Raw genomic sequence first — 18,186 nt, 5'->3', positions numbered from 1 at the left:
TATTATATTTTTCTTTCTGGAATGATTTCTTGTAATTATGCTTCAAAACACGAATTTGAGATTAACCTTTTGATTTTAAAATTAAAAATTTTATTATATTTTTCTTTCTGGAATGATTTCTTGTAATTATGCTTCAAAACACGAATTTGAGATTAACCTTTTGATTTTAAAATTATATTAATGGTAATTTTCTTAAGCCTATACAAGTCAAGTTTGGCGTTTAATTTTTTTTCGCAGACTTGGTTTACTCCATTAATGGCATCAAGGTTGCATTTTTTCATCCTACGCTCAAGGATTTTAATAATAAATTATTACATTTTCAAGGTAAGATATATCATACAAATATATTTATATATAATAAAAACTTTTATGTCACATATCAAAATGTGAGTCTAAATCTTCTATCGACCTATCTCATGAAAAAATATTACTTTTAAATTAAAAATATTACTTTTCGTTATATGTAATGATCAGATTGTTCCGTCATGAATGAATATAAACTTCTGAGATCATGTCATAGAACATCATAGAACATCTATTTATTATATATACTAGTTACTCTGCACACGCGTTGCCTGTGTGTACAATCTTTTTTATCATTATCGATGGACTAAAGTGAAAATTGACAAATTATAGAAGGACTAAATTGATATTTGAATGATTGAAGTAAAAATAAAAGTGTGTGTTGAAAAAAAAAACAAAAGTGTAATATTACTATAACAGTAAGATAAACCTGAGAAAAAAAGATGGTGTACTCCTTGACAGTTTTTATAAGGTGTTCAGCCTTAATAAATGATATAGATATGTATACAAACACACACTCAAATTAGATTTACATTTGTTTCAATTTAAGAACCAAGTAATATCTATCTCAAACAAAATAGAAGCACAATTCAGGATCCCGAAAAGAGTAAATATCCTTATATTGCGAAAACTGGATTATTTCATTTTCTCAAGATCATCAATATTGGATCTCAGTTTTCTACTCGCTCAAACCCGGCGGAAGTTTTAAATTTTTATTTATTTTGACAATCAAAATATATTTTGCTTTGGGCGCTCGTATGGTTTTATCATAAACATTAATAGGGAGTTTAATAATATACCTTTGGTGAACGATTCACACGGCTCCAACTATTCCGGGATTAGCGGAGATAGCTCTTGATGAATTCCCTGCGAACTTTCTTCAAGGACTCCTTTCTTCTAATCAGGTCCACGACTAGATGATTTGTTCCTCTTCTAATTCGCACTAGAAAAATTAGAAGAAGTTTTAAGTTGGAGATTTTGCGTTGAAATTAATTTTGACAAGAAGTGGCCAAAATTCTCTTTGAAAATTCCAAGGAGGTGGCCGAATTCCTCTTTTGAGTGGAGGCTCACGTGAGGTTTTTTTGGTTGTAGGCTAGGGTTTTACTTGTATGCTTAATTTATATTAAATCCAAAGCCTAATTACATAATTAACATTAATGGGCTTGATTTAATTAATTGAGCTAGTCCAACTAGTTTAATTAATTTAATCAAAGTCCATTAAAACTTTAATTATATGGTATGTTGGACTTGTACTCCTACAAACCCATTAAACATACTTACTACCAATTTTAATTTAATATTTAATCAACTCAACTTTTGAGCTTAATTCATTAAATATATTATAAATTCAACATTTTAATTTATTATTTAAATTATAAACTCAACTCCTTGAATTTTATCACCTCCAAAATTTAATATTTAATAAACCCAACATTTGAGTTTAATAAATTAAATTAATTCTCAAATTGTATAAATCCAACTCCTTGAATTTATTCTCTCAAAATTTAATTATCATAAATTCAACTCATTGAATTTACTATATAATATAAATTCAACTTCTTGAATTTATTCTATCAACGGGAACAAACGATCAAGTGCTTGTGTGACCCTTAATGGTTCAGGGATACAGCTAGCTGTGGGTTCACAACTCTTTGTGATTCAGGACATAATCCTTTATTCGGGCTTACCCTAGTTAGCCCCATTCTTTTCATCAACACCTTGACCAAGAATGTCAGAACTTATTTCTGATTGCACCCATCGGATCATGGTAAGAGCGTCTAGTAGCATCGCCCCATGATCCCCTAGGTATCACTGATAGTGCCTGCAAGAACCAGTCGATTATGATTAACGTACAATACAGTCCCTTCATCTCATATATCCCGATCGAATCTGCAATCATTGGTTCATCGAGGGTTGCATATTAATTCGACAACTATGTGATAACTATAATAGTGGCATCACGTGTACTATTTGGAGAACTCATTCTCCAACGTACATCTCGTACTCTGGCCAGAGATTTCATGCACTATTATTTCATTAGATCACATAGGATTTCCACACCCGCAGGTCAGCGGTGAATCCCCGACTACAATGCACTTGCTCTTATATGTGTCGCAACTGTACCCAACTTCGTCACCTGATGACTCTCCTGGAGCCGGTAAACGAGTCAAAGCACAGCCCTAGCATATAGAGCCTTAGCGTCGTCCCGGGTCGTAAGGACTAATGGTGTACAATCATAACCACAGACTTACCCTCTCGATGAATGATAACCACTTGGAAAGTTCGAGGGAGGGTTGTTTGGTATAATCATCATATGACTACCCATCTGCATGTTTGGACATCTCTATGCCCTTACCAAGAAACGCAGTACACAACATCACAGATACTAGTCTCGAGCTCAAGCGGCCTTTATCCCTGTTTTAGGCGGCTGAATCGACTAGGAACGAATTTTTAGAATATGCAGTGTTTACAAATGAGTTTCAACATCGAATTACGATTCATTTGTATTAAAGCATAATCAAGGACTTTATCTATGCTGTTTGCATGGGTATACAGATAAAGTATAACAAGACCATAAAAAGTTATATTATATTAAAATAAAGATTGTTTATTTCACTTGAATCAATAAATTCCCTAGCCAACCATTGGCTTGCAGGGTATCTACTCTAACACATCAATCGTCCAGAAATAGGAGTTTAGGCAGCAGTCTACAACCACAAAGTTTTTATTAATTGCATGAAATCATGAGAGTATTAAGCCAAAATTTACCAAAATAATATATAGTATTTGTTTAGTGCACTAATTGTCCTTGCTTGGTAGAACGATCGAATCATGGTGCTTGAGCTGTTGTGTGATTAAAAATATTTGAGTTGCACCATTACAACTAGCTATAACTTTTGTTAAAACGACAAGCGCTCAGTCCTACAATTGGTATCAGAGCCAATGTCATGGGTTCGATTCCCATTGATGAAAAGGAGTGCAATTATTGGGAGGAAGATTGTTGGTGCAATAATTGTCCCTGTTTGGTAGAGCGATCGAATCGTGGTGCTTGAGCTGTTATGCGATTTAAAAAATTTGTGTTGCACCATTACACCAGTTATAACTTTTGGTAAAGTACAAGCGCTCGATCCTACACTATTATTATTATTCAAATTAAAAACATGTAATCTAAAAATTTATCTAAATCCTACAAATTACAATCTATTTTTCTTCTTTTTTTACCATGTACACACTACCGCTATTTTTTTTTGCACACCGCATAAAACTCGTAACAAAAAAAAATATCTTATAAATCAAGCTAGTCAAGTAAACTGTATCGTGCAAACTTTGTGTTATATGTTGGTTCGAAAAAATATTGGTAGGAGAAATCAAACTCGTGTTTATTAATAAAGTAATCATTTATTCCATCCATTCGGGTCATCCATTAAAGCTTGTTCAGACCCGTCTCTATAAATAACAAGCAAAGTGCAACTAAGAACACATTAATCCACCCTTACAAATCTACTGAATATTTTTAACATGATTAATACCATGTCTTTGCTTCTCCTAGTGCTGTCTTTCTCAATCATCTTTCTTTTCAATCTCTTTAAACCAAAAAATCCCAAGAAAACTGCTCCCCTCCCACCAGGTCCGAAAGGGCTTCCTCTGATCGGGAACTTGCATGAATTCGACACGCCGCATCCCCACCTCTACCTCCACGAACTCGCGAAAAAGTACGGCCCCCTCATGTCGATGAGATTTGGTTTCCGACCCACGATCGTTATTTCTTCTGCAAGAGTAGCCAAAATAGCCTTGAAAAATAATGACCTAGCACTCGCAGGCAGGCCACCACTTATTGGCTTAAAAACGTATTCTTACAATGGCCATGATATCGCTTTCTCTAATTACAGTGAAAGTTGGAGGGAAATGAGGAGACTGGGCGTGATTCATCTGTTTAGTGTCAAGCAGGTGCTTTCATTTCTTCCTATTCGAAAAGACAAAGTTTCACTTATGATAAAAGATATGATCAAGAAATCCCATTCGTCTGAGGTGATAAACTTGAGCCAGGCTGCGTATTTTTTAACTAATAGGATCGTTTGTCGAGCAGCATTCGGGAAAGAGTACGATGAATTGGGTAAAAGAAAATTCAGTGAAGTTTTTAAAGAAGCTCAAGAACTATCAATAGCCTTCAGTTTTGGTGATTTTTTTCCTTTGTTGGGTTGGATCGACAAATTAACTGGGATGATTTCGAGACTCGACAAGAATCTTAGGGATTTGGATAAATTTTTTCAAGAACTTATAGAAGATCATCTTGATCCAAATCGGCCCGAGGCAATGAAAGGGGATATTCTTGATTTGATGATTAAGCTGAAACAAGACCGAGCAGCTGCCATTCCGATTGAATGGGAAAATATTAAGGGAATTCTCATGGTATGACTGTCAAATCTAGCTTTACTTTTCATATTTCCCATCGACTTATTTTATCTCCGTTCGTGCACGTGATATTCATAATATGACATCAGATATTGTTGATATGATTCTCACTGAAAATTAAAACAAAACATAAAGAGAACAAAATTCAATTTATTGGGTTAGACAAAACTCTTTGGTAACTTACAAGACCAGAAACGAAATTATGTCAACTTATTAATTGAAATTTGTAATTTTCCCTTGTTCATAGCTTCTGATGACTGAGTTGTCGGTTCCCTTATTCCATTTTATGCTTTTAATTGCACATTAATTTCTAACTCTTCAAATGATAATTTTCTGAGATTTATTGATCGATTAATTTGTGTACCAAACTTTGATTATAGAACGTGTTCGGTGGAACCGATACAAGTGCATCGTTGATTGTTTGGGCCATGACGACTCTCATCAAGAAACCCCAAGCAATGAAGAAAGCACAAGAAGAAGTCCGAAATGTAGTAGGGGCCAAAGGTACCGTAGATGAAGAGGATATCCAAAATCTTCCTTATCTAAAAGCAATCATCAAAGAAACACTAAGATTGTTTCCTCCAATTCCACTCTCCGTCCCAAGAGAAAGCCTGGAAAAGTTCACGATAGATGGGTATGAAATCCCAGCAAAAACCATGGTGTATGTGAATTTTCATGCGATCGGTTTGGATCCAGAATATTGGGAAAACTCTACTGAATTTATTCCCGATCGGTTCTTGAATAGTACTATCGACTACAAAGGGCACGATTTCGGGTTGCTCCCATTTGGATCGGGTAGAAGAGGATGCCCTGGAATGAATTTTGGTATTGCAAGTGTGGAGCTTGCACTTGCCAATCTTCTCTACTCATTTGACTGGGAGTTGCCCCATGGAATGAAGGAAGAAGATATTGATATGGAATTGTTCCCTGGACTTACAACTTCAAAGAAAAATGATCTTTGCCTTGTGGGAAAATGCTATGAATATAATAAGATAAACTAATCAATATGGCACAAGGGTTATACAGATATTTGGGTAGCTATGGTTTTCATTATATATATATATATATATATATATATATATATATATATATATATGTACACTCGTAATAAATATCATGAATTCTCCTTGTAATAAATATGTTCTATACTTGTGTAATAAAATAGCATGAGCCTCATATGTATCTATATATGTTATAGTTTTCTCACATCTTCTTCTCTAGGGGGCCTATTATTGAAATAATGACAACTGACATTATCAATTTTGCAATTTTCTCAAAAATCGTTTTCTATAGAATATTGAGATATTTCCTGAAATTTGACTAGCATTTTGGAATTAGAGTTGTCAAATGGGGCAGACCCTCCTTAGCCCGTCAATAAACATAACGAGGCGAGAAGGCCCGCCAACTAGGTGGGTTGGCAAAACCTAGACCCAAGCTGCCATAGGTTATGAGTTAGGTTGTTGGATCTGCCAAAAATGTATTTTTTTTTTATTAAAACTATAATTTTTTTTGAAAAATCATACATATATTATTATAAATGATATAAATTTCAAAATTCATCTACCTCTAATCACATATAAATCATTATAAATAAATGATATAAATATTTTAAAATTGATAACCATACATAAAATATTATAAATAATATAACGTTAATCTAATTATTTCAAATTTAATCTAATATAATAAACAACTATAAATAATGTAAAAATAATTCAAAAACCTATCACCTATTTATAAAATATTTCAAAATTAATCAACCATACATAAACCATTCAAATAATATTAGCTAGCCTGTCCCGTCCCGTCCCGTCCCGCCCCAACCAACAGCCCAAACAGGCTTGCCCATTTAGGCCCGCCATCAAACATGTAAGCTATATAGGAGTTAGATATACAGCGTGTTAGGATATCGTTTAGAGTTTAGATATGTATAAATAAACTCTTGAAACTATTTTTGAAATAATTATGCTTAAGATGTTTCTCAAACCGAATCCAACATTTATTGAATGTAAAAGTATTTTTCTCGACCAGACAAATGGGTTGGACCACTTTAAAATGTCTTTCAATGTGTGGAACAGTCCGGCTCGATCTGGAGAAGCATATAATCAAGTGACTTAAATTTTAACAACACAAACAAGAAAGTAATAAATGTAGAAAGATAAGAAACACAAGAGATTTTATGGATGTTCGAAAACTTAATCTTTCTATATCTCCCCATCTTTCACTTAGGAAAGAATTCATTAGAAACTTTGGTTTTATAAAAACCTGTACAATCCTCCTTCAATTTAGGACCTACATTGAAACATCTACTATTTTACTACTACTGAATAATTATTATTATTATTATTATTTTTGCAAATTATGGCCGAAATATATACATACCCATATATTAATACAAGTCAAACCACACATTTTATAAAATCAACCAACTACTTATTAAAATAAATGCAGTCAGAAATCCTGAAAATGAATCCAATTTAAATGGCTACTGTTTAAAATTTACACACCAAACAAGTCGCTAAGACTCTGCCGTACTGTCAAAGCACAAAATCAGCGACTTAATAAAAATGATGTTTTAAAATTCATATCTCAAAATCATAATATGCGGAAGAAACGCAAGGTCCTCGGATTTCCCATGCACCAACAGCTCACTCAATCCTTAGCACCTCATTTCTCCTCATCAACAAACTGTTTATTAGCATCAATCACACTTAGTGAGTCTAAAGACTTAACACACATGAATCATAACAACAAAGTACATAGTCATATCATGTAACAATAAAAAATATTGTAATAAAATACCTTCATGATCTTCTACAGCATGAACATATACATAAACATATTCATATTCAAATCATGTCATCATAAACGTATATATTTTCCCTTACTAAATTCAGATAATTAGTTGTGAATTTCGTATCAGCTGCTGATTGATGGATCCATCTACGTATAACCATTGTACCAGGCGACGAGGACATCGGCGATACTTTCACCCATCATGTAACGATAATGGGCCATTAGGCTGAACAACATGGGTCTCGGCCCATATTCATGCACCGCTACTGATTATGGGTAATTAAGATGGTCCAACATAAGCCGTAGTCCATGCCCATGCACCGTCACTCATAGAATATCCCACCCCTGGAAAATAGTTTCTTTAGCCTACCTAAACACTTTTTTTTGTAACGATCATAGGTCATTACGCTGAACAAACATGGGCCTCGGCCCATACCAATGCACCACTACTGGTCATGGGTCGTTAGGATGGTCCAGCATGAGCTTTAGCCCATGCCCATGAACCGCCACTTATAGAATATCCTACCTCTGGAAAGTGGTTTCTTTTGCCCTAGCTTTCTCCATGGGGCGTACCGGTATTGTTTGTTAAGAAGGATGGCAGCATGCGACTTTGCATTGACTACCGGGAGTTGAACCGTGTCACAGTCAAGAACAAGCATCCACTTCCAAGGATCGAGGATCTATTTGATCAATGCATAGAGCATCGGTATTTTCGAAGATAGATCTCCAATCTGGATATCATCATATGAAAGTAAGAGAGTCTGACGTGCATAAGATGACATTTAGGACGCGTTATGGGCACTATGAGTTTTTGGTGATGCCCTTCGGACTGACTAACGTACCACCGATCTTCATGGATCTCATGAATCACATGTTTCATCCATATTTTGATCAGTTCGTCATAGTTTTGATTGACAACATCCTGATCTACTCGAAGAACAGAGAGAGCACAGTCATCATCTGAGGAGCGTACTGCAAACTTTACAGGACAGACGACTGTTGCCAAGTTTAGTAAGTGCGAGTTCTAGCTAGACAGAGTGGTATTCCTGGGTGACATTGTATCTCGGGATGGTATAGAGGTCAACCCCAGTAAAGTTGAAGCTGTCAGAGATTGGCCATTTCCTAAGAGCGTGACAAAGATCCGTAGCTTCTTTGGATTGGCTGGATATTACAAAAAGTTTATTCAGAGCTTATCTTATATTGCGGTGCCTATGACCACCTTGACAAAGAAGAATACCAAGTTTATTTGGGGACCGGAGTGCCAGGAGAGTTTTGACAGTTTGAGCGGGCGTTGAACACAACACCAATTCTAGCTATGCCATCAGGGAAAGGAGAGTTTGTGGTATATACAGATGCTTTGAAGCTCGGTTTGGGTGAAATGTTGATGCAAAATGACAGAGTTACAGTTTATGTGTCCCGACAGTTGAAGGTCCATGAGCAGAATTATCCGACTCACGACCTCGAGCTAGTGGTAGTGGTATTCGCCTTGACAATTTGGAGACATTAGAAGTGCATGATTTTCACTGACCACAAGAACTTGAAGTACTTCTTCACACAGAAAAATCTGAAAATGAGACAACAGAGGTGGTTAGTGTTAGTAAAGGATTATGACTGCAACATTAGCTACCATCCGGGTAAGGCTAATGTAGTTGCAGATGCCCTTTGTAGGAGACTGCAGTGATCACTCAGTTGTAAGTACAAAGACCGTTGCAGGCAGAGATTCAGCAGTTTGAGCTAACAGTTTATGTCAGGGGCAGTGCCCTTAGTCTTTCTACCTTGACAATGCAGTCGACAGTGAGAGATAGAATTTGGGCATGGCACAATTATGATGAGCATCTACAGAAGTGGAGATTGAGGGATGAGGCTAAGGGCCGGAGGTTTGTACATAGTGGTGGATGACATAGTCAGATATAGGGACCGATTATTGGTTCCTAGCAGTGATTCCCTGAGAGAGCAGATATCTTGAGCGAGCCTCAAAGCACTACGTACTCCATCCATCCAAGTAGTACGAAGATGTATAAGGATCTCCAAACTCCTTATTAGTGGCCGGGCATGAAGAGAGATATTTTGTGTTTCGTCTCCAAGTGTTTGACGTGTTAGTAGGTCAAGGCAAAGCATCAGAGACATGCAGGGAAGCTGAGACCACTCCTTATTCCCGAGTGGAAGTGGGATAACATTGCCATGGATTTTGTGACGAGACTACCGAGGACGACTGGAGGATATAATGCCATTTGGGTGATAGTCGATCATCACTTTAAATCAGCACATTTTTTACCGAACATGAAGAATTTCACCATGACTCAGTACGTAGAGCTGTATATCCAAGAGATAGTCAGACTGCATGGGATTCCAATGTCTATCATGTCCGACAGGGATCCGAGATTTACGTCTGCCTTCTGGAAGATTATGCATCAGGCATTGGGGACCAAATCATTATTCAGTACTGCCTTCCATCCTCAGACTGACGGACAGTCAGAGAGGGTGATTTTAATTTTCGAGGACCTGCTTAGAGCTTGTATGATCGACTTCCAGAGCAGCTGGTAGTCGAAGTTACCTGTCGTGGAGTTTACGAAAAACAACAGTTATCAGGTATCAATCGGTATGGCTCCATATGAGGCATTATAAGGGAGGAAGTATAGGTCTCCAATGTATTGAGATGAGGTAGGAGCGAGGGTAGAGTTGGGGCCGGATATTTTCAGTCAGACTGCAGATTTAGTGGTCAAGATATGAAACAGGATGAAGACCGCTCAAAGCCAGCATAAGAGTTATGCAGATCAGAGGTATAGGGATCTCGAGTTTGCATTAGGGGATCATGTATTCGTGAAGGTCGAATCGATGAAGGGTGTCATGAGATTTGGGAATAAGGGAAATGTAATGACCCGAATATTTGTTTTGAATGAAGTATTAATTTAGACATAATGAATGAGTTGTTAATTAAGTATTATTAAGGAATTGATAATTCGGGATTAAGCTGTTAGTATCCACCGAATTTTAAATGGATAACCCGACCTACTTCGGATTACATTATCTCGAAAAAATCGAACTAGACCAATGAGATTCTGACACGTGGCAGATAAGATTGGTTCGGATTTTCTGAAATAGTCCGGATGTAGCCTATAAATGGAAGCCGATTCTTTTGTTTCCTTCACCGCAGTCTTCATAGAGAGTTCTAGTTGTACCTTAAGTTTTCTAGCCAGTCTCCAGGGCACTATGGTGTCGTGAAGTTTCGGAGCTAATATCGACTCGAAGAGGGGTCGGTGAACTGAGATCGAGACATCATCAACAGGCTGACGACGGATGTAGGTATAATCCTAAATCCTTAGATAGTGATTTAAGGATCATTAGGGAGATCTTTGTAGCATGTTTGATCTGGTTTGTTAGTGATTTCTTTATGTTGGTATTGTCTAGGTTCAGAGCTTTCTGTCAGATTGTTTTAGTGAGGTACGTGATTTACTAACTGAGATATCCAAGCGTAGTATACACACTTATATGTTGCATATTTATATGTTGCATGATACATGTTTTACTGCCTTGGCATATTATGCATGACACATCATGTTGAGCCTGATATCTTTTGAGATATACCTCGTTTGTTGGGGCCGCTCAGCCCTATTCTGTATTGTGGACGATGGGGCATCGAGAGTTACAGTGTCCGACGGGACCCGCGGGCTTTGATGACCTGGACATTGCAGGTCGACGTCTTGATGATGAGTGTGTGAGCCAAAACATGCCTAGGGCAGATCAGAGACTACACACTCAGGCGCCTCTAGACTGAGCATGAGATTCTTGACTTGATCCTTGATATCCGAGCATATTGCATTTCGCATGCATCATATCAGTTTGTATACTCGTACATTCTCGTATTGGGCGATTGTCGCTCACGTCCTTGTTTTCATCTTGGTCACCCCATTCCACGGGACAGGTCTTAGGTTGGACGGTTCGGACGACCATGGCAGTGGCTAGAGTAGTTTGGTTTTCGGTGGTGATCCAGTGGAGGTTTTCTGTGGTTTACCGTATTCTCGTTTAGAATTAAGTTTTCGTTATAGTTGTATTAATGTTTAAGACTGCTGTTGTTGTTTTGTTTTCAATTGGGTTGTAAGATGATTAAGTATTTGGTTTCCGCTGTTTAATTGTGGTTATTAAGTTTAATGTTGCATGTTTATTAGTCTGTTTAGTAGTGGCTCGGGTAAGGGCGCTACATTTGGTGGTATCAGAGCATGCAAAGATTTTTGGGACATTAGTAATTCTGTTTTGAGGATTTAGAAGTTGATTTTAGTTTTCCTTTCAGATGTCAGGAGATGGAAGCAGCCACGGTAGTGTGGGACATGGCCGTTATGGCGACGATGAGGCTGGCCGAGAATATTGTCGTAGAGATCGTGACAGAAGGCGTCACCGAGATCATGATGAAAGGAGACGTAGGAACCGTGTCAACATTATGGATTTCATGAATATTGGACCTCCACCGTTGACCGGAGATGAGAATGCTAAAGTTGCTGAAGCTTGGGTCGATATCATGGAGCAGTGTTTTCGAGTGCTGCACTATGACTGAGGATGAGAATATGGAGGTAGCCGATTTCATGATACAAGTAAAAGCTCGGAAATGGTGGAAATCTGTTTCTGCCATTCTAGTTCAGCAGCATGGGCGGATTCGTTGGGAACATTTCTGTCAGGCCTTCATCAATTACCACTTTCCGCCAGCTCTTCGCCAGGCGAAAGAGATTGAACTGTTGACCATTAAGCAAGGAGATTTGAACATTGAGGATTATCAGAAGCGTTTTACGGATCTGTTGCCGTACGCTCCTCACATCAGTGAGAATTATGCAGCAAAATATTCTCACTTTTTGAATGGTTTGAACCAGGAGATTTTTGATCGGGTTTCTGTCTGTGATGATCCTAATTCGTATGAAGGATTAGTGAATAGTTGTCGTCAAGCCGAGATCAGTATTGCTAGGAGGAAGGCTATGCAAGCTAGCAAAAGTTCTAGTTCGTTGGGACCAAGGGTTAGTCTTTCAAGAAGTCTGTATCTTCTTCTTCTTCCGGTTCTGGAGGGGTGCACAGCTTTGGCATGAAAAAGATGCAATGTGGCCACTGCGGAGGCAATCACACGACGAAGAATTGTCGAAGAGCAACAGGTGCATGTTTCAATTGTGGTGGTTTTGGTCACATGAAGAGGGATTGCCCTAATTTGGAGAATCAGAGTGGAGGCAGAGGTTCTATGACAGGGTCTTATAGTGGAAAACAGTCCGAGGCCACTGTTCAACAGAAATGTTTTCCTGGTCATGGTTCTCGTCGTGGAGGAATATCGCAAAGATCTCAGCATCGCCCACGAGTTCAGGGGCAAGTGTTTGCCTTGAACCAAGAACAAGCTGAGGAGCATAACGAGAGAGTCATTGCAGGTAATTTTCTTTTATGTGGTATTCCTGCATATGTATTGATTTACACTGGGGCATCGCATTCATTCATAGCATCAATGTTTGTTAAGAAGCATAAACTACCCTACGTGTCATTAGATGTTTTGTTGTCGGTGTCTACACCGATGGGACAAGAGGTTTTAGCTAAGCGACTTGTAGTAGACTGTTTGTTAGAGTTTGAAGGAAATTACTTGTCTGCAAATTTGATGATATTGGCTATGGAAGATTTCGATTGTATTATGGGAATCGACCTATTGACTAAGTATAGAGCGACGGTAGATTGTTATCAACGTCTCATTCAGTTTCGTCCAGAAGGAGACGAGAATTGGTTTTTCTTCGGTGAGGAGGCTCGACCTCCAATGCCAGTAGTGTCTGCTGTAAAGGCACAACGGCTTTAGCAGAAGGAGGACAAGGATACCTCATTTATGCTGTTGACGTATCAAAGGATGTAATCGACGTGAAGAACATTCCAGTTGTCGATGAATTTCCTGATGTTTTCCCCGATCAAATTCCTGGATTTCCTCCAGAGAGGGAAGTGGAAGCGGAGATAGAGTTGGTATCAGGAACCGAACCTATCTCCAGAGCGCCTTATAGATTGGCACCAACAGAGATGAAAGAGTTGAAACAAAAGTTACAAGATCTTCTTGACAAAGGGTATATTAGACCCAGTGTGTCTCCTTGGGGAGCACCAGTGTTGTTCGTTAAAATGAAGGATGGGTTTATGCGGCTTTGCATAGATTATCGACAGTTGAACCGAGTAACAGTCAAGAATAAATATCCGTTACCATGGATTGATGATTTGTTTGATCAACTGCAAGGGACTTCAGTGTACTCGAAGATCGATTGACGGTCTGGATATCATCCACTTCGAGTTCATCAACGTGATATCCCTAATACTGCATTTCGAACAAGGTATGGACATTACGATTTTCTAGTGATGCCGTTTGGTTTGACGAATTCTTCGGCAGTATTTATGGATTTGATGAACCGAGTATTCCAAGAGTATCTTGACAAGTTTGTCATTGTCTTTATTGATGACATACTGGTATACTCTCGTAGCCTTGAAGAGCATGCACAACATTTAAGGATTGTGTTGCTAACCTTAAGGAATCACCAACTGTATGCTAAGTTGAACAAGTGCGAGTTTTGGCTCGACAGAGTTATCTTCTTGGGACATGTTATATCCAAAGATGGGATATCAGTGGATCCTAGCAAGATCGAAGCAGTGTTGAGTTGGGCACGACCGGAATCAGCTCAAGAGATAAGAAGTTTTCTAGGTTTGGCAGGTTATTACCGGAGATTCATCTAAGGATTTTCTCAGATTGCCAAACCATTGACTCAACTGACCTGTAAGAATGTGCAGTTCGAATGGACTCATGATTGTGAAAATAGTTTCAATGAACTGCATCAACGTTTGACAACTGCACCAGTTTTAGCTCTGCCATCTGGATCAGGAGGGCACATTGAGTACACTGATGCATCACTTCAAGGACTTGGGTGCGTTTTAACCCAGAATGGTCATGTGATTGCATATGCATCTAGACAGTTGAAGAAGCATGAAGAGAATTATCCAGTTCATGATCTGGAATTGACAGCGATTGTGTTTGCTTTGAAGATCTGATGACATTATCTCTACGGAGAGAGATTTGAGATTTTTACAGATCACAATAGTTTGAAGTATATCTTCACTCAAGTAGAGTTGAATATGAGCCAAAGAAGATGGATGAATTTGTTAAAGGATTATGATTGCGAAATCAAGTATCATCCAGGATCAACGAATCTTACAGCTGATGCTCTTAGTCGCAAGGTGAGATTATCTGCACTTCAGACAAGTTTCATATCAAGTGTAATCCAAGATTGTTGTTCTCTGGGATTTCACTTCCGTCATAAGAAAGGAATGGAACACATTCGAGTAACGAGCATTTTATCTGAACCGATGTTGTATGCCAAAATCAGAAAGCTCAGTTTTCTGATCCGAAGGTGGAAAAGTTAGCAAGGTTAGCTAACGGAGACAACACATCTGGCTTTGCGTTCCAAACAGATGGAACCTTGTGTCTGTCCGGAAGAATCGTAGTTCCAGAAGATTCTAAATTGAGAGACGAGATTTTATCTCAAGCTCATAGGAGTAAGTTGAGTATCCACCCTGGAAGCATGAAAATGTATAAGGATTTGAAGACCAGGTTTTGGTGGAAAGGTATGTAAGAGAAGTGTTTACCAGTTTGTAGCCAAGTGTTTGGTTTGTCAGCAAGTGAAAGCTGAACATCGACGACCAGGATGATTACTTCAGAATCTTCCTATTCCTGAGTGGAAGTGGGGGCATGTAACGATGGATTTTGTCACCCACTTGTCGCTGTATTCTAAGAATTGTGATGCAATTTGGGTTGTTGTGGACCGACTGACTAAGTCAGCACATTTCATTCTGTATAGTCGGGAATATAGTTTCGATCGCATGACAAGACTATACATCCAAGAGATTATAAAATATCATGGGTGCCAACAAGTATAGTCAGTGATAGAGATCCACGCTTTACCTCAAGGTTCTGGGGAAGTTTTCGAAAAGCGTTGGGAATGACATTGAGTCTGAGTACTGCCTATGATCCAGAGACCGATGGTCAGTCTGAGAGGACTATTCAGAAGCTTGAGGATATGTTGCGTGCTTGTGCTTTGGATTTTGGACCAACATGGCATGATCATCTGCCGCTTGTGGAGTTTGCATATAACAATAGCTACCACAATAGCATTGGTATGGCTCCGTTCAAAGCATTGTATGGTAGACGTTGTCGTACTCCTTTGTTTTGGGAAGAAGTAGGAGAACGACAAGTGCAAGGACCTGAATTAGTGCAACAAGCGATTGACGTAGTGGAATTGATTAAGAAGAGAATTTAAACTGCACAAGATCGTCAATCGAGTTACGCGAATACCAAGCGTAGACCTCTACAGTTTCAGTCAGGAGAAAAGGTTTTCCTTAAAGTTTCACCGTTCCGCAGGGTGATGAGACTTGGACTCAAGGGAAAATTAGCCCCAAGATTCATCGGACCTTTTGAGATCTTGGAATGTGTTGGAAATTTGGCGTATCGATTGGCTTTACCGCCGTATCTGTCCAGCATTCATAATGTCTTTCATGTATCGTTGCTACGACGGTATGTAGCAGATGAGTCGCACGTTCTTAGTCCGACAGATGTTCAACTTGAAGAAGACTTAACTTATGTCGAGCAGTCGTTTTTAATTTTGGGCAGGAAAGAGAAAAAGCTCAGAAACAAGACCATTCCACTTGTTCTAGTGCAATGGCAACACCGAGGTACTGCAGAAGCGACTTGGGAGTTAGAGAGTCGTATGCGCTCAGAGTATCCTCATTTGTTTTGAGTTGTATTTTATTCAGTTGTATTGTACTTCAGTTTCGATTTCGAGGACAAAATCTTTGTAAGGAGGGGAGGATGTAATGACCCAAATATTTGTTTTGAATGAAGTATTAATTAAGACATAACGAATGAGTTGTTAATTAAGTATTATTAAGGAATTTATAATTCGGGATTAAGCTGTTAGTATCCACCGAATTTTAAATGGATAACCCGACCTACTTCGGATTACATTATCTCGAGAAATCCAACTAGACCAATGAGATTCTGACACGTGGCAGATAAGATTGGTTAGGATTTTCTGAAATAGTCCGGATGTAGCCTATAAATGGAAGCCGATTCTTTTGTTTCCTTCACCGCAGTCTTCAGAGAGAGTTCTAGTTGTACCTTAAGTTTTCTAGCCAGTTTCTAGGGCACTTTGGTGTCGGGAAGTTTCGGAGCTAGTATCGACTCGAGGAGGGGTCGGTGAACTGAGATCGAGACATCATCAGCGGACTGACGACGGACGCAGGTATAATCCTAAATCCTTAGATAGTGATTTAAGGATCATTAGGGAGATCTTTGTAGCATGTTTGATCTGATTTGTTAGTGATTTCTTTATGTTTGTATTGTCTAGGTTCAGAACTTTCTGTCAGATTGTTTTAGTGAGGTACGTGATTTACTAACTGAGATATCCAAGCGTAGTATACACACTTATATGCTGCATATTTATATGTTGCATGATACATGTTTTACTGCCTTGGCATATTATGCATGACACATCATGTTGAGCCTGATATCTTTTGAGATATACCTCGTTTGTTGGGGCCGCTCAGCCCTATTCTGTATTGTGGACGATGGGGCATCGAGAGTTACAGTGTCCGACGTGACCCGCGGGCTTTGATGACCTGGACATTGAAGGTCCACGTCTTGATGATGAGTGTGGGAGCCAAAACATGCCTAGGGCAGATCAGAGACTACACACTCAGGCGCCTCTAGACTGAGCATAAGATTCTTGACTTGATCCTTGATATCCGAGAATATTGCATTTCACATGCATCATATCAATTTGTATACTCGTACATTCTCGTATTTAGCGATTGTCGCTCACGTCCTTGTTTTCATCTTGGTCACCCCATTCCACGGGGCAGGTCTTAGGTTGGACGGTTCGGACGACCAGGGCAGTGGCTAGAGCAGTTGGGTTTTCAGTGGTGATCCAGTGGAGGTTTTCTGTGGTTTATCGTATTCTCGTTTAGAATTAAGTTTTCGTTATGGTTGTATTAATGTTTAAGACTGCTGTTATTGTTTTGTTTTCAATTGGGTTGTAAGATGATTAAGTATTTGGTATCCGCTGTTTAATTGTGGTTATTAAGTTTAATGTTGCATGTTTATTAGTCTGTTTAGTAGTGGCCCGGGTAAGGGCGCTACAGGAAAGCTCACTCCAAAATACATAAGACCGTTTGAGATCTTAGAGAGAGTTGGGACACTTGCTTACAGCGTTGTATTACAGTCGAATCTGGCGGGTGTTCATAATGTGTTCCATGTCTCCATGCTGCGGAATTAAATGTCGAATCCTTCGCATGTGCTGAACTATGAGCCACTTCAGCTGACACTGAACCTGTCTTACGAGGAGAGACCCACTCAGATATTGATAGGCAGGAAAAGAGGCTCCGAGACTGGGGTGATCCACATGGTCAAAGTCAAGTGGATGAATCAATCTGAGGAGGAGGCTACTTGGGAGAAGGAGACCGAGATGAGGAGTCGCTACCCACAGTTATTCGGTACATTTTAAATTTCTAGGACAAAATTCAATTTTGGGAGGGGGGGGGGGGGGCTTGTAAGGTCTAGGAAATTCAAACTACGTAACCCGACTGCATGCAATCTAAGGTTTTATAAAGATATGTATTTAATGATATTTATGCATTTTA

General features: G+C 38.8%; 1 protein-coding gene and 1 long non-coding RNA gene across 3 annotated transcripts; both read left to right on the top strand.

Moving 5' to 3' along the window:
* The first annotated feature begins 3,790 nt into the window (after positions 1–3,790).
* LOC140811967 (cytochrome P450 83B1-like) lies at positions 3,791–5,902 on the top strand. The gene is made up of 2 exons (XM_073170109.1): positions 3,791–4,713; positions 5,097–5,902. The coding sequence occupies exons 1-2, from the start codon at positions 3,823–3,825 to the stop codon at positions 5,715–5,717; spliced, it is 1,512 nt and encodes a 503-aa protein (XP_073026210.1). The 5' UTR covers positions 3,791–3,822; the 3' UTR covers positions 5,718–5,902.
* Positions 5,903–10,617: 4,715 nt separating this feature from the next.
* LOC140811958 (uncharacterized) lies at positions 10,618–17,662 on the top strand. Of its 2 annotated transcripts, none has more exons than XR_012113573.1 (3): positions 10,618–10,725; positions 12,434–12,908; positions 17,410–17,662. It is a non-coding gene; the product is annotated as an uncharacterized lncRNA (long non-coding RNA). The 2 variants fall into 2 exon arrangements; XR_012113574.1 differs by lacking the exons at positions 10,618–10,725; positions 12,434–12,908 and adding exons at positions 16,453–16,790; positions 16,896–16,928 and having other exon boundaries at positions 17,410–17,645.
* The last annotated feature ends 524 nt before the right edge of the window (positions 17,663–18,186 follow it).

This window comes from Primulina eburnea, chromosome 1, assembly GCF_022965805.1.
Source record: "Primulina eburnea isolate SZY01 chromosome 1, ASM2296580v1, whole genome shotgun sequence".
In the NCBI taxonomy this organism is placed as follows: domain Eukaryota; kingdom Viridiplantae; phylum Streptophyta; class Magnoliopsida; order Lamiales; family Gesneriaceae; genus Primulina; species Primulina eburnea.
The sequence above is the reverse complement of the archived record's forward strand: the minus strand, read 5'-3'. Positions and strand labels throughout refer to the sequence as shown.

Bases quoted from the DNA above. Each gene is read 5' to 3' on its own strand.
- LOC140811967 (XM_073170109.1), top strand. From the start codon at position 3,823: ATGATTAATACCATGTCTTTGCTTCTCCTAGTGCTGTCTTTCTCAATC. The intron at 4,714-5,096 runs GTATGACTGTCA...CTTTGATTATAG, and splicing joins ATATTAAGGGAATTCTCATG to AACGTGTTCGGTGGAACCGA.